This window comes from Lasiodiplodia theobromae, assembly GCF_012971845.1.
Source record: "Lasiodiplodia theobromae strain AM2As chromosome Unknown scaffold_18, whole genome shotgun sequence".
In the NCBI taxonomy this organism is placed as follows: Eukaryota; Fungi; Ascomycota; class Dothideomycetes; order Botryosphaeriales; family Botryosphaeriaceae; genus Lasiodiplodia; species Lasiodiplodia theobromae.
The window spans coordinates 456795-481715 of NW_023336388.1; the positions used below are offsets into that span (position 1 = coordinate 456795).

The 24921-nt window shown below is 53.3% G+C and overlaps 7 protein-coding genes across 7 annotated transcripts; 3 read left to right on the plus strand and 4 right to left on the minus strand.

Moving 5' to 3' along the window:
* Nucleotides 1–1318: 1318 nt before the first annotated feature.
* Nucleotides 1319–4247, minus strand: LTHEOB_6358 (uncharacterized protein; the record flags this gene model as incomplete). The annotated part of the gene is made up of 6 exons (XM_035515605.1): nucleotides 1319–2255; nucleotides 2308–2658; nucleotides 2714–3080; nucleotides 3146–3303; nucleotides 3358–4060; nucleotides 4118–4247. The coding sequence occupies 6 exons, from the start codon at nucleotides 4245–4247 to the stop codon at nucleotides 1319–1321; spliced, it is 2646 nt and encodes an 881-aa protein (XP_035372941.1).
* Nucleotides 4248–6392: 2145 nt separating this feature from the next.
* Nucleotides 6393–7466, plus strand: LTHEOB_6359 (uncharacterized protein; the record flags this gene model as incomplete). Its single annotated transcript, XM_035515606.1, has 1 exon — nucleotides 6393–7466. The coding sequence occupies one exon, from the start codon at nucleotides 6393–6395 to the stop codon at nucleotides 7464–7466; it is 1074 nt and encodes a 357-aa protein (XP_035372942.1).
* Nucleotides 7467–8555: 1089 nt separating this feature from the next.
* On the plus strand, nucleotides 8556–10898 carry LTHEOB_6360 (Acetylornithine deacetylase; the record flags this gene model as incomplete). The annotated part of the gene is made up of 2 exons (XM_035515608.1): nucleotides 8556–9143; nucleotides 9216–10898. The coding sequence occupies 2 exons, from the start codon at nucleotides 8556–8558 to the stop codon at nucleotides 10896–10898; spliced, it is 2271 nt and encodes a 756-aa protein (XP_035372943.1).
* A 4720-nt stretch (nucleotides 10899–15618) lies between these two features.
* Nucleotides 15619–16617, minus strand: LTHEOB_6361 (uncharacterized protein; the record flags this gene model as incomplete). Its single annotated transcript, XM_035515609.1, has 1 exon — nucleotides 15619–16617. One exon carries the CDS (start codon nucleotides 16615–16617, stop codon nucleotides 15619–15621), a length of 999 nt encoding a protein of 332 aa, XP_035372944.1.
* A 1681-nt stretch (nucleotides 16618–18298) lies between these two features.
* LTHEOB_6362 (uncharacterized protein) lies at nucleotides 18299–19324 on the minus strand (the record flags this gene model as incomplete). Its single annotated transcript, XM_035515610.1, has 1 exon — nucleotides 18299–19324. The coding sequence occupies one exon, from the start codon at nucleotides 19322–19324 to the stop codon at nucleotides 18299–18301; it is 1026 nt and encodes a 341-aa protein (XP_035372945.1).
* Nucleotides 19325–19889: 565 nt separating this feature from the next.
* Nucleotides 19890–20828, minus strand: LTHEOB_6363 (uncharacterized protein; the record flags this gene model as incomplete). Its single annotated transcript, XM_035515611.1, has 1 exon — nucleotides 19890–20828. The coding sequence occupies one exon, from the start codon at nucleotides 20826–20828 to the stop codon at nucleotides 19890–19892; it is 939 nt and encodes a 312-aa protein (XP_035372946.1).
* Nucleotides 20829–23272: 2444 nt separating this feature from the next.
* On the plus strand, nucleotides 23273–23887 carry LTHEOB_6364 (uncharacterized protein; the record flags this gene model as incomplete). Its single annotated transcript, XM_035515612.1, has 1 exon — nucleotides 23273–23887. The coding sequence occupies one exon, from the start codon at nucleotides 23273–23275 to the stop codon at nucleotides 23885–23887; it is 615 nt and encodes a 204-aa protein (XP_035372947.1).
* Between the last annotated feature and the right edge of the window lie 1034 nt (nucleotides 23888–24921).

Here is a 24921-nt window from a genome sequence, read left to right on the forward strand (position 1 = left end):
GTCCTCGCTATCAGTCTCGGCATTCAGCGCCGCTGCACTCGTCTCTGCTACACTCGTAGCTGTGGCGTTTGTCAACACGTCACTAATTGCCCCCGTTATTGTTACTCGCGTCGTCGTCAATTCCGTTGTTGTTCTTGTCGTTGTCGTCGTTGTCGTTGATGACGCCGCTAGCGTCGCCGGCGACGAATATCCCAGTCGCTCGCCAAAGCTGAAGCTTGTTGGTGTAGGGGAATCAAAGAATATTATGGCGTCGCTGGCCTCGGCTATCTTTGTAAGGTTTATTACTGGGTTGCGGTTAGTCGTGGGATTGATAAAATCGCCACTGAACCTCGAAAACCACGCGGTGGTGTACACGCACCATTTCGAGCATCTGCCAATGACAAGGTCGTGATGCATATGACCAATATCAAATGTATTGGCGGGAACATTGTTGCGAATATGCGATTTGCAGGACGTCGTGATGTTTTCTTGTAAAAGTGTCGGGATGTGAGAACTATGCGCAGCTCAGCCGAGCTGTGCCTGCGTTCCCTTAAATATTTATTCATGGTGTGTTGATTCAATCCTTCGAGCGGCTGGACTCTGTCGTCTTGGCAAAAATTCAGGCAGAAACTTGTGATGTTGTCCAGACGCAACAGGAAGGATTCCATTTCTCCAATCAACAAGAAACGTGCGGTGAAGCAAGACTTGGCGTAGTTGACATACGGCTATGGTGGCGAGATGTGGCGTTTGCCGTTTTAGTCTGTCATGCCATTCAAGGCTCGAAGGATTCTATCAATATTTAGGAACGAAGCCACCGATGACGGCAGGGCGGAACGGTAAGGCCAGCCACACGATGAAAATAAAGTTCGGGAGATCGACGGCAAGCCAAAGGTGCTCATTACGTAGTATGCGGAATGGAAAAAACATGGATGAGTTAATCCCGAGCGTTCGGAATGCAGTAGCTTCAACGTCGATAAATACGCCTTCGTATTCGTGTCTTGGCGGTGAGTGGGGCTATAAGTCACCTGCCGTTAGTGGTAAGACCAATGAAATACGGCACCGTTTGATCCGAGTGACATGGATGCTGTGCAGGCGAGGCCAGTCCCTGGCTATAAAACAAGTCCTAATCATGCATGCGGATGCTAAAGTGAATGCCACAAATAGAGTCTACAAAGCCCACTTCAGGGCGCTAACAATAACGGTCAACATGTATGAAGAGAGTGAAATGGCAATGATAGATTAAAATCTCATAATCGCTGTGACGCAAGAAGGAAACCGGGATATCTACTGTGAAGAACCATCAGAATCACCTCTGCACGCTTCCACCTCTCTCCAACCCTCACCGCCCATTCTTCAACCTCTCAAACTCCGCCACAACCCGATTCAAATCGACACTCCTCCTCGCAACAATCCAAACCCCCTCCCCCTTCCTCCTCTCCACCACCATCTTCCGCGTCTTCGTATGCCCCAACGCCCTCAAACTCTTGACAACCCCCTGCCCCCCATACCCCGCCACGCCCACCACCGCACTCCCAGTCTTCAACCCCAGCCCCATCAACCCCCTGCCGACACCCTTGACCGCCCCCAGCGCGCCCTCCTCCCTCGCGCCCTTCACCGGCTGCGTCACGATGCCCGACACGCCCTCGGCCAGCCCCCACGCGAAGTTCTTGCCCGCTACCACGGCGCCAGACTTCCAGTCCGTCACCGGCTGGTGCTGGGCGACGTTCTCGCCGTACAGCGCGGGCGCGTTGCGCATGCCCTCGGCGACCGCCAGCGGCAGGTCGACGATCATGCCGCGGAAGAAGGACGAGTGGACCGCCCCGAGCGACTTGGCCGACGCGGTCGCCATTTTGCCGGCTGTGCGCAGGTTGTGGGCGCGGCGCTCGCGCTCGGAGGTGGTGGTGAGGGCGACGGAGGGGGTGGGGGAGGGAGGGCGGACGAGGGCGGTGCTGGGGCGGTGGGTTGGGTCCGTGGCGGAGTGGGAGGAGGAGGGGCTGAAGGGGGTAGCGGTTTTGCTGTGTTTGAGGTCGTGGTCATCGCGGGAGAAGGTGGAGTTTGTTGGTGAGGAGGCTTGGGAGGGTTGCGTTGATTGAGAGCGCGAGGCGGAGTGGCTGTGGTTGGCTGTGACGCGGCCTTTGCGGTATTCTTGGTAGGGGTCTATGAAGATGCCTGCGGTGTTTTTGACAACGTCTGTTGCTGTGCCTATGTAGGCTGATGTGAGGCCCGTGACGGGATCCCAGCGACGGTTTTCTATGATGATGGTGTTGGTTTCGTAGCTTTCAAATTGTTAGCATGGTAGACTCGGTGTGTGTCCGAGGCTATACTTACTACTTGAAATCCTTCATCTTGATGGAAAGCTTTGCCGTGACGGACTCGACAGCCAGTTTCGACAACTTCACAGACTGCTTCCCCTTGGAGTACTTCCACACTGCAGGCTGATCCGGGAAGATGTCGCAGGACATGTTCTCCAACGGCAGGTTCTTGTGAAAGGATGCTACAGCAGCCTGTACACCTTCCTCCATCTTCATCTTCTCTGATATCTCGAATGCAGCCTGCGCCGCTGGTGGAGACTGGCAGTATCTGATAGCTTCAGCGAGATTGTCGGATGTGAGCTTCTTCTGCGGAATAGGCACCGGGCCTGCTCCTGATGCTGCTATCATGTTTCCCCAAAAGGGTTGGCTGTGATTCTTTGTTAATCATGGCATGGGCGGAAAACGGGAATAGCAATACTCACTCTCCAAAGAAAGGCACGATCGTGGTTGGCTTGCCATTACGCAATCCACAGGCGGTAGTTCCAGCTCCTCCATGGTGCACTACGGAGGACACGTGCTGGAATAGCCACTCATGAGGACAGTCGCCCAGGTAAAACACCTGTTCGGTTGATTCGGCCTCTCCCAGATTACTCCAGCCTCTTGACACGATCGCCCGCACGCCGGTCGCTTTCACTGCTGAGAGGATGACACTTGTCATTCTTTCCGGGTCGTCAATGACGATGCTGCCGAAACCGATATATACCGGAGGGTCGCCTGCATCGAGGAAGGCGGCGAGGTCTTTTGGCGGTTCATACTTTGGCGGATCTCGAAAGAAGAAGCCGCAAACATCTAGCTCTCGGTCAGCGTGAACTGTCCTCTTGTGATCGCCTCTAATCATGTTTGGCATTACTTACCAATATGTGCGGGCCAATCCAATGGCTTCGGTACCAAAGCCGGCGACCAACAGTATGTGAAAGGTACTTTCAAAGTCTCTGCCAGGCATGGACCCTCAGACATGGGAACAGGCTCCAAATCCATCTGATTTCTCCAATCATTGATGACATCGCCCAATCTGTGTCGAAAGTCAGCTCAATGAGCACGCCATGGAGCCTCCATGTACACTTACCCCTGCCAAGTCATCCACTCCACAATGCCATAGGATATATAGTTCGCCACGCTCGGCTCAGTATCCTTATACTTTAGGTTCGCCAGCGGATGCGGAAACGCCCTCGTGCTGCTCCACGGCATGGTAAACATCAAATGCACCGGTATACCCAGCGCCTGCGCGCAATGCACATGCGCGAAGCTAGGCGGATTCGCAATAATGGCGTCCGCCACGAACGGGTCGCGCGTCAGCTCGTCGGGCTCGACGCAGCTCCGCCAGCAGCCGTCCAGCATCTCGCGCACCATCTCGCGCTTGCGCTGCACGTCGCCGGCGCGCAGGCTGCGCATGTTCGGGATCAGCCCCGGGTTCTTGACCATGTACGCCATCAGCTCCGCCGGGTCGCCGCCGATGGCGTAGAACTCCAGCCCCGCGTCCCGCACGAAGCTCGCGAACGTGTCATGTGTGGCTAATCGCACGCGGTGCCCGTGGCGTTGGAGTTCGGTGCCTAGCGCTACGAAGGGCTGCACGTCGCCTCGGCTGCCGACGACTTGGATGACGATATTCAGGTGGACGGGGTAGCTGCGCTGTCGCTGCTCGCGCTCGGTGTAGATCGGGGGAGGGGTCGAGGGACGGAGGTTTGCGAGGGAGGCGGGTGGTGCGCGGAAGACGCGCGAGAGGGTGCGGCCGAGTTTGGAGTCGAGGTCGACGTTGATGCGGCCATCGTCTGTGAAGGGGTGTCAGCTTTTGCGGTTGGACCACTTGGAGGAGGGCCAATGCGGACCTCCTATGTGGGTGTTGCTGTCGACTATTTGTCCTGGAGCTGCGGTTTCTGAATATACTGGGGGAGCTTCGCTGGGGACGTCTTCGGCGGGTAATTCAAAAGGACCTGAACTGCCATTGCTGTGCGCCATGGTCGCCAATGTGAAGAGGGTGCAGGACGAGGAGGGAGGAAGGAGCTGGTAGAGGAAAGTCTAGTATGCAGAGAAAAAGATGGTTCGGCGAGCAATAAATAAATTTTGGTTGGACGCGTCGACGCAGGGCGAGAGCTGGCGTAGGGCTGAGAACGAATACGACAGGGATTTGTACGGATACGCCACGGTCGCACTATAGGACACGGCCCATTTTGGCCTGGTTCGGCGCTTTGACAGCTCTACTTTGGATCGCTAAACTCAACCTGGAAACGCTCGCTGTGGCTGTACCGTTCTCCCATAACCCCTCTTAGTAGTCTATACGCATACGACGCACGGGGGCGCGTGTCGGTATGATCGGCTCGACCCGCAGTGATAGGAGGGGATCAGTGCTGATCCCCGGCTGCTTCTTTTGCTTCCACCGACTTCATGTTGCTTGTTCGTGCTAATAATAATAATTTGACGTTGCCAAGTGCTGCTATGCCTGTCTATTGGCACGCAGCCGCGAGATGGCCCATGCGCAGCCCTTCAGGCAACAACGCAGGCCAACTCGTGCGCATCTGCGACAGCCCTAAACACCAAACTCCATCAAAGTTCCATCGTAGCGCCAAATCTAAAGCCACTCGGCGAAATGATGCAGACCCTGTACCGACTTTGGGCCCGAGAAGAGCCCGTTGCCACTACGCCGTCCTCTCCCGCTGATGGCGCCCAAACAGTGCGGCCACCACTTCTCCGCACCAATGAACCCCGCTAACGAAGCCTAGCCTGACAACCAATTTCAATCACCGCTCTTCAAACTGCCCGCCGAAATTAGACTTGTCATTTGGGAATACGCCCTTAGCGGCGAGCTGGTACATATGGAGCACTGCCCAGCCATGGGATGCTATGAGCGACCCCGCCCCGCTCTTCCAGTAACATGGGCCATGCTGCACAAGGAAGAGCGCCTTGACTGCGGCAAGACCTGGGCCCAGAAGGCATGGCTGAACCACATGGACTGGCACTTCACCTCAACTGTCTGTAGTAAGAATGCAGAGCTCCCCGGTGGCCAGACGGTCACGAAGGGTGCCATCCTGGGCCTGCCATTAAGTTGCAAAAGGATGTAAGTACCAGACACTCGTTGGATATATGTGTTGAGCTCAAAATTCTGCCCAGTTACCAGGAAGCCTTGCCGTTCTTATATACGGGAAATACCTTTGATTTCAAGTTCCCACAGGATTTTATTTGCTTCTCCAAAACACTGCCTCCGTTTCTTGTGAACCCTGTCCGACGCATCCGCATTCGCCTGGAACTCGCTTGGGGGCTGCACTCCAGACAGCCTGGTCATATGTATCGAGTTATGATCAGGCCACCCGTTTGGCGTCAGGTCTGCGATGCTGTCAAGCATATGAAAGACCTGCGAGAGGTTCGCGTAGACCTAAAACAAGCCGTTCCACTAGGCCATATCGCCGAGGTACTCCTGTTACTGGACGAGCTCCAAGTTGAACATGTTGTAATAGAGACCTACAACGGCGTGGAAGAGATCAAGGAATATATTGAGGAGAGTGGAAGGCAATATGACGTGGAAGAAGTGGTTCCCTGGGATGAATGCTTTGTCACTTTCGCATCTTAAAGCGGTGTCGACTCTCTTGTTGATGTGCGAATACTCTTAGAAGCTCTCCACTATATATCTTCTCCAATATGTCTCGTCCGGAATTGCAGGAACAGGCCTCTTCGGTCTTGGTGTTGGCAGTGGATTTATGAGATTGTAAGAACGGCCCGCACGAGTTCCCATTCCTCTATATAATCCGGACACGCACCCAGAAGACTACCAGGGGAAAACAACGCCACAGGCCTGAGCAGCAAAGTTCCTACCATAGTTGAAGAGCTTCCTCACGAGAGGGCTGTTCAAACACGGACAGATAGGGTGGTCTAAGGATCCTTCATTGCAAGCTTGGAGAGTATTCACTCATCTGACTGAGGACAAGTATTCCAGCTTCAGTCAACCAAAGAAAGCAACGAAGCTGCTCTTCCTCGAATCCAAAAGGGCTTAGCGCGTCCACACCGGCCGTAGATGTAAATATTCTGTCACCGCGCACACCAAACTCAGCACGCTCTTTGCAACTCAGTGACCGCAGCCTCGCGCATCGCCGGCGCAAGCGCAAGTTGACCATGGCGTCGCCTCAGGATATCAATCGCACAGTCTCTACACGCCCATTTCGGTTTCTCGATCTCCCTTACTCTGTCCGCGAGGAGATCTACAAGGATGTCGTCGGCTCACGCGAAGTCATGATGGGTCTTGACGGTCGTGGCACGGTTACTGACTGCATGGAGCCTCACCTTGAGCCCGACAGCGTCTGTGCCCACTGGATGCTCGCAGGTGAAGTTGATGCCCAGAACATAATCGGCATCTTCTCTGGCCATAACAAGACGAAGGCGGCGCTTGAGGGCCCATGCTGGCTCTGCTACAGCGACCCAGAGCAAGGCGACGCGCCCTGCCTGTCGCGCACGCGTCGCATCGAAGTGCAGCTGCTGCGCGTGTGCCGCGCCATCTACAACGAGGCGGCCGACGCGCTGTACCGCAGCACTAGCTTCATGTTCTACCGCCACGAGGTTCTCGAAGCGTTCCTTGACGACACCAGCTTCAAGAATCTCTCGGTCGTGCGCAACATCACGCTCGTCACCTGGCGCAAGGGCTTATTCACCAACGAAGGCATCCCCGTCAACTCCCAGTGGAGCGACTATCTCACGTACCAGCAGCTGTCCAGCCTGCAGTCTCTGCAGCACCTCACCGTCGTCCAGCTGGGCCGCAGGATGATGCGCGACGGCTTCGGCGAGCCCGGCAAAGGCTTCACCGAGCTCATCAGCAGCGACCTAGTTCATATCAACTGCGGCGAGGAGGGAGGATTGGAGGACGACGAGTGTTGGCTGGCGGTGCTGGAGGCGGTTCAGCCGAATTGGGTCAACCCGGTGCACTTGGTCGAGACTGTTCCCCGCAAGCGTATCCAGGTGCAAGAGGCCGAGGACGTGCTGGTCGGCTTGCAGGAGGAGATCCTGTTGCTCGCTCTCTTGCTGACGGATCGCGCCCTGGCGGATAACAAGCGGAAGAGGTCCCTCACCGTCGCGTTCAAGGCGGCTACGGCGGAGCCTGAAAACACGTTCGATCTTAAGTGGGCTGTCGACCTCACCAAGGATAACTCTAAGACGATCCAGGAGGCTCTGGCCAGGTTTGTGGATGATCCCTAGTGGTCGGCACGGACCAAGGCATCGTTGTACGAGCCACTCACAATCTTCTTTTCCCTTTTCAATGCTTCTGTTCGCCCATCTTGGCTAGGGTTCGGTGGATCAGGTGTGGTGTTTCCTAGCCTCAAGTCGACAGAAAGGCAGTTTCTCTTACTGCTTTGCAATGGTTTACGACGACTCACTGAACATTACAACGTTCTAGCACGAGTTTGCAAACTCCAAGAGTAGAGCTACACAGATTAATACTATGATTTCCTTGTCACTGTGTCTGCCCCACGAAGCTGTTTCAGCACCCGAGTGCATGCTTGTGCGTTGAGTCTTGTTCTCTAGCGAGCACACTTATCCAGTAGGCACAAGTACACGAATATCTGGAGCACGGTCAGAATCCTCTGAACGGCTTGCGCTGGTCTGACAGGGTTGAGCTCGGTTGGAAGGGGTATCGGTGGACGGGAGGAGACGAGCTGCGTCGGGGGCCAGGTAGACTGCTAGAATGGCTGCACAAAATAGGCCCATGCAGCAACTACCGCCGTTGCCGCCATGGATCCTGGCTTGCTCATGTGCCGGCAGCCGAATTTCGCTTTTCCACCGCTCTTGCAGTGATTGTTGGCGATGCCGAATATAGGCCACACGAGCGGCATAACGTCATGGTCATGCCGAGTAAAGGCCACACGAGAGGTATAGCGATCCCGTCGACCCTCAACAAAATAACACTCGCAATCTGAGAAAGAATCGAGGTGAGGAGAGCACTCTGCGCTGGTTTCTGGGGTACATACTTTTATGTCTGCCGACTAATTTTAGTCGACCGAGTCTCCATGTTGCAACACCGCGAAGTTACCCCATTCGGCAACGTTGTCGTTCAGGCTGACGGCTCATGGCATCGAAGACGCGACAAATACTCGGCCGTAATCTCGGCGCTCTATCATTAGCCTGTATGCCACGCCACGTTGCATGAACTTGTCGCAGGGCGCAAAACTTGGCGATCAACTCCCGACCGGATGGACTTTCCGATCTCGCGAGTGCATCCTGGTGAGTCACGCCATATATAACTCCGCTGCGCACTGCTGTCTGTATTCATCATCAGCTGCCCACAAGATGTCTTCCTCACGCCTTCCCATCTTTTTCAACCCCGCCGCCGATTCCTGGATCACTTCGCAAAGTGAGTCCACAGATCTTGTCACTGCCTTCCATCGCAAGCTTCCCGGCTACGCGCCCACCAGGCTCGTACCTCTCGACGACATCGCCAAAGAGCTCGGAGTTGCCGCCGTCTACATCAAAGAAGAGTGCAACCGCATCGGCGTCCCGTCCTTCAAAATCCTCGGCGCCTCTTGGGGCACTTTTCGCGCCGTCGCGCAGAAGCTGAACTTGCCTCTTGACTCCGACCTCGCGGCGATCAAGGAAGCGACCAAGGCAAACCCAATCACCCTCTTTGCAGCAACGGCCGGCAACCACGGACGGGCTGTCGCGCGCGTCGGAAGCATCCTCGGCCTGCCGGTCGAGATCTTCGTGCCCGCCGGCACGCATCCAGACACGGTGCGCTTCATCGCCGACGAAGGCGCGCGAGTGACGGTCATCTCCGGCAGCTATGACGAAGCCGTGCGCACCGCGTCCGACGAGGCTGAGAAGCAGTCCGGCATCCTGATCCAAGACACCGCCTGGCCGGGCTACGAAGACATCCCCAACGTACGTCCACGAACACTTCCTCCCTCCCACCACTCCTCAATACCCCCCAAAGCTAACCCACTCCTCCAACAGTGGATCGTCGCCGGCTACACCACCCTCCTCACCGAACTTACCACCCAACTGCCCCCCGCCCACCCCGCACCCACCCACGTCCTCGCCCCCGTCGGCGTCGGCTCCTTCGCGTCTGCTGTCGTCTCGCACTACAAGTCATCATCCTCTCCATCGCCCGCCATCATAACCGTCGAACCCGACACCGCCCCCTGCCTCCACGCCTCCCTCCGCGCCTCGCACCCCGTCTCCGTCCCAACCCCCTTCCCCACCATCCTCGCCGGCCTCAACTGCGGCACCGTCTCCAGCACCGCCTGGCCCCTCCTATCCGCTGGCGTCGCCGCCGCCGCGACCGTGTCAGACGCCGAGGCGCATGACGCGTGCCTAGCGCTCGCTGCCCGTGGCGTGGATGCTGGGCCGTGCGGTGCCGCGACGCTGGCGGCGTTGAGGCGGTGTTGCGGGGAGGCGGGTGCGAGAGAGCGGTTGGGGTTGGGTAAGGGCGCGGTTGTCGTGCTGCTGGGGACGGAGGGGGGGAGGGGGTACGACACCCCGCGCGGGGTAGCGGTGGAGGATGTGGAGGGTGTGGCGAGGGAGTTGGTAAGGATTGAGTCGACGAATTTGACTGGTGCGGGAGCCGGGGCGAAGGGCGAGGCGGAGGTCGGCAGGTGGATCGCGGCGTGGTTGGCGCATCGCGGGGTCGAGACGCATGTGGTCGAGGAGGTGCCTGGCCGGCCCTCGGTCGTCGGGGTGGTGAGGGGGACGGGCGGCGGGAAGTCGTTGATGTTCAACGGGCATGTGGATACGGTCACGTTGGCGGGCTACGAAGGCGACCCGTTGAGCGGCGATGTCGTCGACAGGAAGCTGTTCGGCAGGGGCGCGGCGGATATGAAGGGCGGCCTGGCGGCGGCGATGGTGGCGCTCGTGCGGTGCAAGGACGCGCGGCTGAGGGGAGACGTCGTCCTCGCGGCTGTCGCGGACGAGGAGGATCTGAGTATCGGGACGGAGCAGGTGCTGCGGGCGGGGTGGACGGCTGACGCGGCCATCGTGGGCGAGCCGAGCAATTTGGGCATCGTCACGGCGCACAAGGGGTTCGTGTGGTTGGAGGTCGATGTCCTTGGTGTTGCGAGCCATGGGTCTCGGCCGGACCTGGGCGTCGATGCCATTTCGAAGGCTGGATACTTCCTGGTCGAGTTGGACAGGTATGCGAAGCGGCTTGAGGAAGGACCGAGGCACCCGGCTCTGGGCCCAGGCAGTGTCCATGCTTCGATCATTAAGGGAGGGGAGGAGGCGTCGTCGTACCCTGCCAAGTGCACCATCACGGTGGAGAGACGGACGGTTCCAGGCGAGACGGCAGAATCGGTGAGGGAAGAGGTGGACGCTATACTGAAGCGGCTCGAGGGTGATGTTCCTGGCTTCAAGTACGAGCTGAGGGTGACGTTCAAGCGGTCGACGTTTGACATCGATCGGGCGCATCCGTTTGTGTCGCTCGTCTCTCAGAAGGTTGAGGAAACGACAGGTGCTAAGCCTACTTTCCTGGCTGAGCCCTTCTGGACAGACTGCGCGCTTCTGTCGGATGCAGGGATTCCGGTGGTCATATACGGGCCCAAGGGAGAGGGTCTTCATGCGAAGACAGAATGGGTTGATCTGAAGTCTGTGGAGACGGTTGCGGAGACATTGACTGCCGTAGCACGGGAGTTTTGTAAATAGGAGATGATTAGAGTGGTACTGCACATCATGTAGTAACCTTTGTTCCATATAAGTCAAGGATGCCTATTATAACTACTACAACTTCCGACCACAGAGTCTGACCATGTCCATAGCTCCGTATTGCGTCCCGCTGCCCTTTTAGCCACTACATATTGACCAAGTGCCACGGGCATAGTATTTCAGTTGATCGCCCCACGATGAAACCTTACCTCGGATCATTGAGGTACATTTTGCCCTCAAAAGGGGTGGCATGGTGGCGTGGCGTAGTAGACAGCGTGACCTGGCACACCTAGGTCTACCAGTGGTAAGTTGGATCCAAGAAGTCCATTGCAGGTTTTCTCTATCCGGTCCTAATTAAAAGACAAAATTGGAATTCTTCATCTACAAAGTGCTTCAACGTCGGCGTTCTGAAATAATGTTTGATCAACACCAAAACAAAACGAAGAGAAAATGGAATCCATATAAGCCAACAACTTCGCCAGGCAAAGGAAATCAGAATTGACGTTTCAAATGTTTTCCGCGATTCTTCAGCACGTATCGCCAGTTTGGCTCCTGCGTTCTCCATGACCCCTTTCTCTATATGCCCTTCGCAACATCTGAACAATCTCCCGATATCCGCGCTTTGCAGCAACAAAGACTGATTCATCGAAGTTGCCATTTACTTTTGCGCCACATTGAAGAAGTGTGGAAACAACAGCCACATGACCCCCTGCGCAAGCAACAAGAAGTGGCCTATCATGACCTTCGTACTCTGAATCAACGTCACAGCCTAAGTCAAGAAGAAACTGGACAACCTCTGCATGACCCCCTTTTGTGGCGGCGTATAGAGCCTTTTCTTCCAAACCCTCCACATGTACCCCTAACTCGAGTAATATAGTGCAATTTTCCAAAGAGCCTACGGCACAGGCAGCACAAAATGCCTCTGGGCCATACTGACTTAGAATACCAGGGTCAGCGCCTTCCATTAGGAGGATCTGTATAATCTTTACATGTCCACTCTTGCACGCACTGACAAGAAGCTCGTCGGATGTATCTTGAATCAGGTCGAAGTTGGCTCCATAGTCCAGTAGCAGTTGGAAAACTTGGTCGAATCCCTTGCTGGCTGCAGAGTAAAGCGCCAGACCTGAGTTCGCATTCACATTAGCGCCTTTCATCAAGAGCATCTCGACGATAATTGCATGTCCACCCTTACACGCACTAACAAGAGGTGTGCCGGACATATGTCGCTCCAAGTTGACGTCCGCTCCGTGGTCCAGTAGCGTTTGAACGATACTATCATGTCCTTTCCTGGCCGCATGATGTATCGCCAAGCCAGAGTTCGCATTCACATCAGCCCCTTTCGTGAGGAGAGTATTTACCATCTTTTCATTTCCGTTGTCTGAAAAGACCGCAAGGACAGGACCATACGCCTCGCTGTGCGCATCAACATAAGCCTCTCGATCCAGGAGTAGTTCGACAATATCGTAATGCCCTCCAATCGCCGCAAAGTATAATGGGCAGTTGTGAGTTCCATCAATGTCTATAGGAACCCTACTGTCCAGATGATGTTCTACGACATCTTTCTGGCCGCTTTGCGAAGCAATGCATAAATCGTCGAATTTGCGTTCGACGGACATCGGAACGATTCTTGGAAATCCACTCCCGAACAACATTTGATGGATCCTCTTATTTTGTTTCCGGCATACCAGGTCGAGAGTAGACTCATGTCCCTCTGCTTGTTTATTGGCATCGGCGCCAGCTTGAATCAGATTCCAGACGATTTCCTCGTCCCCCCATGAAACAGCTTTTTGGAGAGGAAGTTCCCCTGTCCCATCTTCATCGTTCACGTCCGCGCCTCTGCTGATAAGCAGAATGATGATTTAGGTAAAGCGGTAAGACAATGCAAGCTGAAGAGCGCTGAGTCCCCTGGAACAGCGTTTGCTAGATGGATCATTCTCATACGTCTCGCGGGAATTGACATCTGCTCCAGAATCTAGAAGCATCCTGACAGCAGCCTTGTTACCGACAGAAACTGAAGCAAGAAGAGCCGAGTTTCGGGAGGCCACATCCACTCCTGCGTGTATAAGGATCTTAATAATCTTGCCCCATCTGTTTCTTACGGCGTTGAGAAGTACCAAGCCGCGGGAGCTCATATCGACTTCCATATCTGCCTTCGTACTTAATAGGATTTCAACGATTCCTTTGTGCCCATTTGTTGCAGCGTTGACAAGTGCTAAGCTGCGAAAGCTCATATCCAATTTCGTATATGCTTCCGAGTTTACGAGGAACTCGACAATTTCGTCGTATCCATTTGATGCAGCCTGAGTAAGTGCCGAGAGGCGGGAGCCCACAAGTACTCCCGCACCTACAAGGGTCTTAACAATCATGACGCGTCCGTTACTTGCAGCGTTGACCAGTGCTGAGCTGCGAGAGCCCACGTGTACTCCCGCTTGGATAAGAATCCTCACAATCCCGACGTGTCCGGTCTTTGCAGCTTCGATCAGTGCTGAGCTCCGAGAGTCTACGTCTGTTCCCGACCTCATAAGAATCTTGATCACTGCATCTTGCCCGTTCCTTGCGGCGCTGATCAGTGCTGACCCGCGAGGGCCTGTTTCTGTTCCCGGTCTTATAAGCATCTCGACAATCGCATCATGGCCGTTTCCTGCAGCATTAAGAAACGCCAAGCTACGCGAGCTCGCCAACGTCTCCTCATCCATGAGTATCTTGAAAATCTCCTCGTGTTTGTTTTCTGCTGCGCTGAGGAGTGCTAAGCCGATATCGATATTGATTTCTTCAGTTGATGTGATCAATATGCGAACGATCTCCTCGTATCCATGTTCTACAGCGCTGAAGAGAGCCGAGCCGTCATCAGCATTGACATCCGCACTCGATGTGATCAATATGCGAACAATCTCCTTGTATCCATGCTGAACAGCACATGTAAGAGGGCTCGAAAGCATTTGTCCCTTCTCATTGACGTCGGCCCCTTGATCCAGCAACATCTGGACAGAACATGGAAGCCGATTTAGTACCGCATAGTATAGAGGTGGCATTGACCGGAAATAATCTGGATTGTCAGATGACTATCCGTATTGCGGATCGTAGAGTCGGTGACAAGACTTATACGAGGGATCTCGAGAGAGGTATTCCCTGACAAAGAACAATGTTGTGTTTGTCTGCTCCTCAATGAATGTAGCATGCATGGCCCAGTATTTTGCTGCAAATCTTGCAAAGGGGAATTGCTTCTTGATCTCTCGGAATGGTATGTCGTCTGGTAAGGCTAGCAAGTATGCAAGACAAACTTCCGTGATTTGCGTCCTGGCAATGATTTCTTGGAAATCATTGCGTATCGTCAATTCCAATCGTTTGGAAACAAGGTATTCCTTCACGGAGAAGTGTGCCAGTTGTATCGAGCCGGTTATTCTGTCCCCAGCCTGGAAATCGTTTCTGATAGTCACGTTCACCAGACTGGAGCAATATCGCGCGATCTCACCTGGCAAAGGGAGCCTGAACTTCGCTTTAAACCAGAAGTCTCTCTGTTGCGGATTGGTTCGAGTTATGACCATGTCGATAGCCTCTTCAATTCGCAGTGGCCGTTCTGAGTACGTCAGGAATTGAAGGATCCGAATCGTCAAGTGTTTGGTTGCCTCCGGCAGATTGTTCAGAACCCTAGCGTAGGTTTCTTCCAGCGTCGTTGGCAGGGCTTCTAACGTATCCCACAAAGTGGAAAGCTCCAGGCACTGCTCCAAAGATTGAATTTGGCATGAAACCCAACGAAACCTGAAACCCGTTAGTTTGCTAAAGTGGACAAGGCAGCTCTGCAATAGATGTTGCTTACATCCCATTAGCCTTCTTCAACAAAGCGTTCTCGATCTCTTTCTGAATATAAGGCTGGCTGTGCCATCGTTCCAAGCCTTCATGCTCTCTGACTTTTTTATGGACATATTCTTGGATGTCTCCGTTCATAAATCCGCTCTCGACGGAGAACATGTTCTCTTTATCCATCCACTTGTCCAGAGTCGATTTGATATCTTGTTCTGGACGGCTAGTAAATATCAGGTGAACGTTGGCCATTTCGTGACTAACAAGACATTTGATCCATGAGAGTAGTCCATATCCAGGATATCAATTCCGATCTTGTCGCATTTTGCACTCGTCGAGTGCATCGAGAATGATCCAGACCTCTCCAGATTCGTTTACCATTGCTTGGAACGTCTCGCACAGCGAACGAAGGTTCGGCTGCACATTTCCCTGCTGGTGAGATGTATATAGCGAGTCGGTATGCCTCCGACTGGCCTTGCTCTTCCCGGTGAGCTGACTGATGAGACAGCGAATCATCCCGTCGACTGACTGCTTCCTCTCCTGAGCGAAGTCAAAATAGAAGTAGAGGACATTCTCATAGGTGCGTTCCAGATATTCAAGCACAGTGGAGATTAGTACTGTTTTCCCGCATCCAGTGATGCCATAGAGCCATAGTGATGAGTTCTTTCGCAATTTCCACCTTGCGAAGGTCTCGTTTCGGAGAAACCAGTGCCCTGAGTTCGAGTCTTTAATACGCTCCTCTCGTGCTTTGTTGTAGTTGACTGATGGATCTAAATCTGGGTGTGATAGCCAGTTATGAATTTTGTCATCTCGGTGCTCGACACGTGCGTTATTTATGGAAGTGTGTATACCCTTCACACTTCCTTCCACTATTAAGACATCAGCAAGATTCATGCTTTTGTACAGCATGATAGCCAGACTAACCGCCAGTGACAATCTCACTCAACTTTCTTTCCTGCTCGATCCGGGTTGGGGCAATCCGCTTGAGAAGACTTTTCGTATACGCGGCAGCCATCATAGCCGCATAGCCTTGCCATCGCTTGTTCTTGTGAGAGTCGGAATAGTCACAAATTCCTCTAACAACCAAGCACGGGAAGTGGTTCATGAGCCCTGCGGCTTCCATCTCAAAGCATAGAACGCCATGTTCTTTGGCCATCTTGTCCCTCATTCTTGCGTCTTTCATTAACTGGTTCGACGAGGCGATGACACCGTAATGGATGACGGATTTTCCTTTCCCGTGCTTTCTCGGGGCGCGGACAACAAGATTCGGATCATTGTTCTCGCCGGAACCAGCGCAGCAGCTAGAGTTGTGGACGTAATCACTTTTGTAAAGCCAGTCAGTAGTTGACTCCGGTCTGCTATGTGTGCCTTCGATGCCTGGAGATCCGGCAAATGCGCTCTCTACATCATTTTCGAGAGTATGCCCTCCTTTCCTGTCGTAGAATTGTCTGAGATTGCTAAGTGCCGTAAGAAGTGCAGGAGGAGGCTGGTTGAGCAAGCGTGTCGTCTTGAACTCTTGATTTTGGATCGCTTTCCCGAAGTCGTATTGGAAGACACTCCCTGTGGAGCTATCTCCGTCACGGGCGCTGACGACGATATCACCCAGTCGGATGTCGTGCTTCTCCGTTGGTGCACCACCACCAATGCCGACCATCAGTCCAATCCGAATATTTGGGAAGCTATTAAGCATGTTGCTGGCAGCAGCAGCCGCAGAAGCTGTTCCGTAGTCCCCGTGGGGTAGACCAGCGATGACGACGTTATGCTTCCCCATCGTTCCAAGGGTGTATGAGTTCGTGTCGCCAGTGGAGACATAATCCGGCCCTTCTTCTTCCTCCGAATCGAGCATTGCACATGTGGCGGCAAACTCGGTAGTGATAGCCGTGATCAGGCCAACAGTGTAGAGCGCTGGGTCAGGCATGTCGAGTGGGAAAAGGCATCCCTTGATGAGGAGTACTAGTGCCTCGTGAAGGATATCCTGTAGTAATCAGAGATATTACCTGTGGGGATGTATGGCTTGAAACGGTGCGAACACGACCGTGCTGCACTGTGGAACAAAGTCGAAATTCGAAATATCTGCCCTTGTGTGTGTGGCGGCGCACCTCGGTATAAGATAATCCTGTAGGTGCGTATCATCCCTGCTCATTTAGCCCCGCCTCCGCTCTGCTCAAAGGGGGGTTAGTGCTGACAGCGGGCGTAGTGCACACAGCGGATACAGCTAATTTACCTTGTCTTCAGAGCTGCTGTCGCATTAGAGAATTGATTTTGCAGATCTAGCTAGTCCAGAACTTTAGAGTGTGCTTTGCTGAGCTATATGGAGTCTAGTTCGTAGTTTGGGAAAGTGACAATCTTAATAATGTTTTGCAAGGCTGAATGCAAGGCAGCTCTGAGCTTCGCTTATCACATTTTCACCAGGCAGACGCTGAATGCACAGCCGACGGCTAGCGCGATAAATAAATGGACCTTGGAACAGGGGACGTCTGCCGTAACGAATCACACCCCTGCCTCCTTCAAGCGGTCAATCCGGACAACACACCACCAGCTTGCGTCGCATTCCTTGGCAGATACTGCGCCGCATCTGAGATGACAGAGAAATCCCACGTAATGAGCAGATACAAAGTGTGAAGACGCTGTATGTAAGATCCTACGTTTATTTTCGAATTCATCATTGTCGGATGCACACAAAGAGAAAAAAAAAGAAAAGAGAAAAAAAAAGACAAGAGAACGTGCAAGAAGACTTTTACAGAAAATTTTGAAAATGTCGGTCAGGTGTCGGAACCAACTTTTCTTCAGCCCTGCCGCTTCGTAGTGGTATGATACATCAAGTCCATGCTAAGAAGGCTAATTAAGGATTGAAATATCTACAGAAGATGTGTACGATAATCCCAAACTTGTGAAATGGTTTCTAAAGATGGCGAATCTAGGAAGCAAAAGTCTCTAGAATGAGGCCGTATAATAAGCTTTATTTGTAAGGCGGAGTAGAACTTTTAACGTGATTGACCTAATCAGATGTTTGTATCATTTCTTAGAAGAGTTTCTTGATTTAAACCCAAACCAGCACGCTCAATGATGCTTTCAAGCTATATGTCCGATTCGTCCGCCAGTTAGCTCTCGGGTTGAACTTCTTGCCCACAGGTATAGGATAATTTCTTCGATTTGCTGGAGATAGATGCAGGAATCATCATTCACCACAAGTTGCCGCAGCGCATGGCGTATCTGGCTGGCCATGAGACGAAAGGCCGCTTGACTGGTGACTTGCTGATCACCTGCAGGTGTTAGCTTTGTATGGACAAGAATTTTAGATGTGGAGTCATTTTGGGTTGGTTATTGGGATGGCGGGTGTTTTCGTATGAACTTGAGGGATATGTATAGACACATGGATGACGAGTAGTCATCGGGTGATAAATTTAGGTAAATATTGGAACGCATTAAGCATACGGTCTTGACGAAACGCTACAAATTGCTCAGTTGAAGCAAGGTCTGGGTAAATTCCTTCTGTGCTCTGTCTAAACAAGATCGTATTTGGATCCATCCACCTACGCCGTACTCATCATTTTGCCCTTGAGACAACTTCTTTCAAGCTAAAGTGACTCTAAACTCCGTTATGCTTCATTCCCCCCAGTCACTATTTTCAACAGCTTAGCCTTGTACTCCTCCTTGTCCTCATCCGTCAAACGCCATCTCTCCAGCTGCTCCTGCGTCGGTTGGCTATGTTCAAACCAGGCACAGTCGACGTCGACCGTCACCTGCCGAATGTTGAGGCGACTGAACTCATAAAATGTAGAAAAGAAGTTCCGGTAGATGCTTTCGAGCGGGGAGATCTCTTCCGACGGCACCAGCACTTTTCCTGACCATCTCCCATCCGTCCACTTCATGTCTGAAACAGTCAACAAGACACCCTTCCATGCTTTATCCCCAACGACATTGACCAACGACAGGTCCCTCAGGCCGGAAAGCAGACGTATCTCGATGTCTTCGTCCCAGCTGTCCTCGCCGAACCGCTTTTGATCTTCGCAGTCCGTGTGGGCACCCTTGGCCATCCAGTCCGGATCCAAGCACAACATCTCCGCCAGGTACTCAAACGTCCGCCCGAAGTAGATGCGAAGTGTTCGGACTTCTTGCAGATCGATGGCGCGAGTGTGGTTGATAAAGGCGTTAAGCGTCCTGCCGCTGTTGAACACGAATGTTGTTCGTCGGTAGAACACTTTTCCGTACTCGGCGAGGAACGCCTTCGAGACGAGCAGCGGGTCGCGGTACACGGTACCGCTCGGCACACACTCTGGGCTCTTGCATTTGCGGCAGAACTCCGGATACACCATGGCGAGGCGGTACTTTTGCCGGAGCGCGCTTTGGGTGCCGTAAGGGGTGTTCCGGAGAGTCAGGGCGTTTGAGTCTTTGAGATCGTTGCAGCCGGCTGGGACGTGGCAGAGGGAGAGGCGGCGGCGAGGAAAGCCGTAGAGCTGGTCGTCGAGCCAGTATTTCGGCAGTATGAGAACCTCTGGAGACTCGACGACGTACTCGAAGATCAGCTCGCGCAGCTCTACGGGCAGCGACGTGAAAGGGAAGCTGGACACCTTAAACCTCTTCCTTGCGGGGCTGGATATCGGTTCCCTTGCGGTGCGCTTCATCGTGTATTTTTTCCTGTGGTTTGTTTGGGGGCGAATTTGGGAAGAGGAATGAGCGGTTCTTCTGGGGGTGGATGTGGGGAGAGAACAATAAGGAGACGGCAGGAAAGCAAGGACTTTTTCATTGTCTAGGACTGTGAGATCTTAAATTCTTCCTACGACTGGTCCATGGTAGTGTCAAGACCCTTGGTCGAAACTCGAAAATTTCTTCAGGGTCTACCACAAGGGCAAATCTCGTTTAGCTGCGGTCTCATCCCATCGTTTGTGAAGGGCTGAAGCGATTTCACATTTCAAAACTACTCTATATCTTCACACGAATTGGTAAGTCTTGTCGAGAATGATTTGCAAAACAATATGCTTTAATTGGTCTACTGCTCTCTCAAAGTGTCTACGCCTGCCTGTGGCGGATCGACAGGCATATCTATCAGTCTATGTTTTAAAAACTTTTTTTCCCAGACTCCGCAACTTGTCTTCACTCGTTATTGACAGAATAGCTGCACGTTGCTTGAGGTAGTGCAGCGTCCATGGCGGGTGGTTAGACCCTGAGAACCCTTCTCTCGGCTCAACTTCAATCCGATTTCCAGTTCCCATGCCTCTTGGCATCCTCAAGGACCATCTCGTCCTCCGCACGGTCCTCTTCCTCGGCCTTTTCAAGGAACTTCAAGAGGTCGGAGTGGCTAATGACAATATCCTCGTTGAGGATGGCCTGCGTGATAGGGCAGTCTTGGTGGAACCGCCTCGCAATGTGGATGCCAAGGAAGTCCCTGACTGAGATCCTGAGATCGCCATCGCAGAGCTTGCCGAGCTTGTCGCGAAACTCGATCTCCCCCCTCGGGTCTTCGATCGGCATGTACGTGTTCTTGCCGGCGCTATTGGTGCCAGCCCGCACCTGCTTGACGAAGACGTAAAAAGCCCGCTTCTTGTCGTCCCTGTTCAAGTCGATGTTGACGATGACTCCCATGCCGGGGAGGCCCCTGGTGTCCTTGATCACGTCACGGACCTTGCTCTTTGTGTCGTGGTAGCCCTTCGAATCGGTGACTTCCAACACAGCGCAGGGGTTCGACACTCCCCCATCTCCGCACATCCAGACGCAGTCCAGGATGACGGTGCCCATGCAGTCCATCGCATGGTTTTGGAAGCTGGACAGGCCACCGACAACCCTGCGAATCGAGTCCCAGTACTTTTCCGATGGAGGGTGGCGATTAACGATGCTCTGCAGCCGGCCGAAGACATGGTCGCGGAAGAAGGTGGCCGTCTTGAAGCGGAGCGAGCCTGGCATGACGCTGTACGTCAGTCTCTGCTTGCGGCGGTTGTAGCGGAACTTGAAGCCGTCGCGCGCGAAGGTGTAAACGTCCCACTGCTCTGACAGGAGGCAGAGGAACTCCTCCCATTGCTCTGGCTGGAGCTTTGCGTATCCGGTAGCGTCCACTCCGGAGGGGTTTCCGTCATACACACGGCGGAGCTTGTCCACAAGGATTTGAGGGAGCTGGTGGTAGAGGTTTGGCATCGTGGATGGGTGTCTGAAGCTGTGGTTTGTCTTGTAGCGCGGTAATATTCGAAAGGAGGTTGTTGTGCCGTCGCGGCAAAGTGATTTGCGTGTTCTGTCGAAGCGGTAGCGGGCCTGTGGGGAAGTTAAGTAGGCGGAAGGTCAAGCATTGTTTTTATATAACGTACTTGTTGAACACCGAGAGGTAGATTTGTGTTGCGGCTGCGATTGTGTACTTGTTTAGGTCGGTCCGGACTTCAGGCGTAATAGTCGGCAGGATGTGTGAGTATTTGTCTGTGCACAAAAAGATAAAACTTTCAAAAGATGCTGTGATAGAGTATAGTAGAGAAGGATGGCAGGCTGGAACAATGGGTGGAGGGGAGTCGGTGTTGAAGTGCGCTCGGGGCGGCTTTGCGGTGCTGGCGGAGCTCTTGCCTAGCCGGGTGTCAGAAGCAGAAGGGAAATAGCCGAAAGTCATTACCCGGCCGACGGGCTTCAGGCGGCGAGCGGTGGATGGATGATCCGGGGCCTATATAAACCTTGCCATGAACCATGTTCCTGCCCTTTCCTCTCCACGATCCACAGATCGGGCCCGGTGATGACAACCTTTTGCAATAGGGAACACTCCCCCCACGGGGGAGGCGTACTCATTTATTGATTCAGTTACTATCTGAGGGCCTCTTATATAGCATGAATTCAAATCTTCAAGATCCGCAATTGATATTCGCGCCGTGCAGCTGTTGCTAGTGTTTTGTTTGCGCCCGCTACCACAATCCTCTGCCTGATCCAAGCTACACGTGCCGGTCTGCCACTCGCATGCAACGCTCTTCCTCCTAGCGAAATGCTTCCCTCTTGATGCGGAGAGCAGATGGGCTGTATTTGATATGTACGGCGTCGATGCGCGAGGCGCGCGGCGCGGCACAGGCTGTCCGACCCAGCTTCACGTCCAGTTATGGCAGACAGCGTAGATCTGACGGCATTAACATTGAGCGACAGCTTCTTGCTGTCCGGTGACGCGTTTACAGAAGGGAAGCCCAGCCTCTGCTGCTCTGACCGTCAGCGCGGGCACCAAGCACTGATGCGAGTGCCCTCCCAGATGACCCACGCCCGCACAGTCCGGAGTTCCAGCGTCCCCAGAGCCCCAAACAACTAGCGAAGAGGCTTAGGACTTATCATGTGCGTTGCGCGCCAGCCCACGCTATCCGCGACCACTGTCCGGAGGACCTGTCGTTGCGTGACACCCGACCCCGACAGCTGCCAGCGCCTGTCACGGAACAATGACATCACTGACTCCAAACAACGCAGATACGAAACGGCGCTCATGACAGAGGCGCCCGCGGCGCGCTGCAAGCGCTGTCCGCAGAGCATCGTCATCACCCCGCGACCGAAATCCCGATCTGCTTGGAGCTTCGACACGCACATGGGTCTGCCCTTCACATGCACCATCTCTCGAGAGCTTTCCCCACCGCTTAATAGCCATTTTTGCAACGCCCTTCATCTGGGAAGCCAGCATTTTGCTCTTCAAGCAACCCAGATTGCGCGCCATGGCATGATCGACGAAGAAACCATCCCGCGAACGAAGCCTCGCATGTCTGCCGCTTCATCGATGAGGTCCGACGCTTCAGATGCCAATCCACCGGGGATTCGACACGCAAATATCCCTACAATTCACACGTGCCATCTCCTTACCGCTTGCGGCACAACTGGATCGTCATACCCGCTATGCACTTGATCCAGGAAGCAAAACATTGCTTCTGAGACAACACAGCTTGCTCCGCGTGGCATCGACGGGGAGATATGGTGGCATAACTGCTACATTAAGGTAAACAGGACAAAACAGACATGTGCGCGATCATGAGCGCAGCACAGGATTAGGGGGCTGGTGATCCTCTTGGAAGGTATGTACAACACTTGATCTGGGTGAGAGATGCGTCACTGGATAATAATATTTGACAACTATAGAGTAAGGTAATAGACGTCGAGGGAGCCTATTCTCAGAATCGTGAGTGGAACCACATTTTGCGAACAAGTACCTAATGGCGAACTTTTGGACCTCTGACGGACAAAGCAAAAACAATGGAGAGAGAAAACTTGCATGGTGCGCCTGAGACATATGCACGATGTCTGCAGTCGAAGGCAGCAGCATCAGAACCATCCTCTATCTGTCATGGAGTCCACGAGTACACTTACTAACAATGCACTTGTTCCTCGTTAACAATGTTCCAGTGCATTCCAGTGTACAATGAAATGTCTCACTTGCCACATTGTTCAAGTCTCATGTATCAGCAGCACTGCTTTCTCCGCCTGAGCCTCTTTGTTCTTTCACACCATGAACAACTCGGTTTTCTCATCCATACGAATACAAAATACCCCGCCAACGACCCACTCAACCCCGTAGCAATTTCAGTCACTCGAGTTTCGTTACCATGGATTCCTTCATCACCAACGAGCAACCCATTCCCTGCATGATTCGCGCTGATAGATACGGTGTGAGCTGCCTGAAGTCTCGCTCTGAGGATATACGACTCGAGCTGCCGTTCAACGTTACCACATTCGTGAACAAGCACCTGCTGAATGAACTCCGACGCCTTGACAAGCGGAGCATGACAACGACGTCGGCATATGAGACCTTGTATATGCGCCTCCGTGAACAGTTCGACGCTTGCGACAGCGAGTCCATTCGCGGCTTTGCGGATGAGCGGTCGGTTGTGGCTGCTGTCGTCAACGCAACTGTCGCCGTCTGTGAGATCGAAGAGCGATTCATACGCATAGATCCGCAAGTGCTGGAATTCGGAGAGGTTTGGAATGACTGGGAGGTCAAGGACCTGCTATCGGGCTTCGGAGCCGACGTGAAAGCAACACTTGCTGTGGAGCTTGAGGCGCAGCTGCTGAGCACACAAGCGCTTATGGGAGACTATGTTCTCCCGGAGCTGATGGTGTATGACCAGCTCTTCTCCATCGTATGCAAGGTATTGCTTCACTCTGCTGATGATGACGACAAGGAGATGGACGAGGAAGCTCAGAAGGCTTCCCTTGCCATCACTCAGGCTATCGCCAAGCACCTCTGTCGATTCGAGTAGCGCAATCGTTGCCTTTCTCTGTTTTCCTTTTTTGCTAGTATACTTAGACCATCAGCTTAAGTAGCATATCTTAAGCACCGCATTGCTTTTGACAAATATCAATCATGTTCGTTGCTGCTGATAGTTTTATTATTTGCTAACTGTGATATTGAACCATGCAATTACGTTCTGTGCTCCCGCATTCACAGCGATTATACAACACTCCCATGTGCTGTTTTGACTCAGTCTGCAGTCAACCAGTGTCAAATGCAACGCCGTCCTGTGCGTCGCTCAGCATATCTGCGTACCCTCTCTCATATAGCCGGGAGCTCATCATTTGGGCTGCTGCTCGATGCCTACTAGGTGGTTCAGCAGGCACCAGTAATCGCGTGGCGCCAGCAACGAGAGGAGTGGCGGCAGATTATGATAGTTACCATTTGTGGCGCATGAACGGGTGGTACTGGTGGTCCCGGAGGCTTTTAAGAATATGGTTTACCATAGCAATCAACAAAAGTGAGTTCGTATTCCAGGCCGTCTTTGGAGAAGCTGTGCGTCGGTGAGAGGCATCGTTGCAACGTCTGAAATCAACAACAGGTTACGCCCCACATATGATTGCTTTGCCTAAATGCTAATCGTGGAGGTCAAACACTACGTCTAGAGGTGGTCGCATTGCATGGAGTCGTTCCTGCCAGAATGGCGTAGGCAAAATTTGCGGGGCATCGGAATGTATGTTTCCGTGCAATAGAGCTGTAGCGCCTGTCATGCTATTCGCTAGGTTGCTACCGCTTTGACATTTCGCGGGAGATCCCAAAGCATTGAATAGAGCCGAGGGGAAAGGTCTCGCTCGCCGCTTGGGACGGTGGTGCTATGCTTGGAGTGAGAGAGTGTGTGCGAGCGGCTTTGCGGGGACGGGTGACGATGATGACTATCGTGAGTGGGCACAGAAAGCCGCCACACAGGATGCTGCCTTGAGGTGATTGCGTTTTCAATCTGGCGCCAGGTGAATGTGGGTTGACCTGGAGTTTGCCTCTACTTATAAGTAAACACGGCTGATC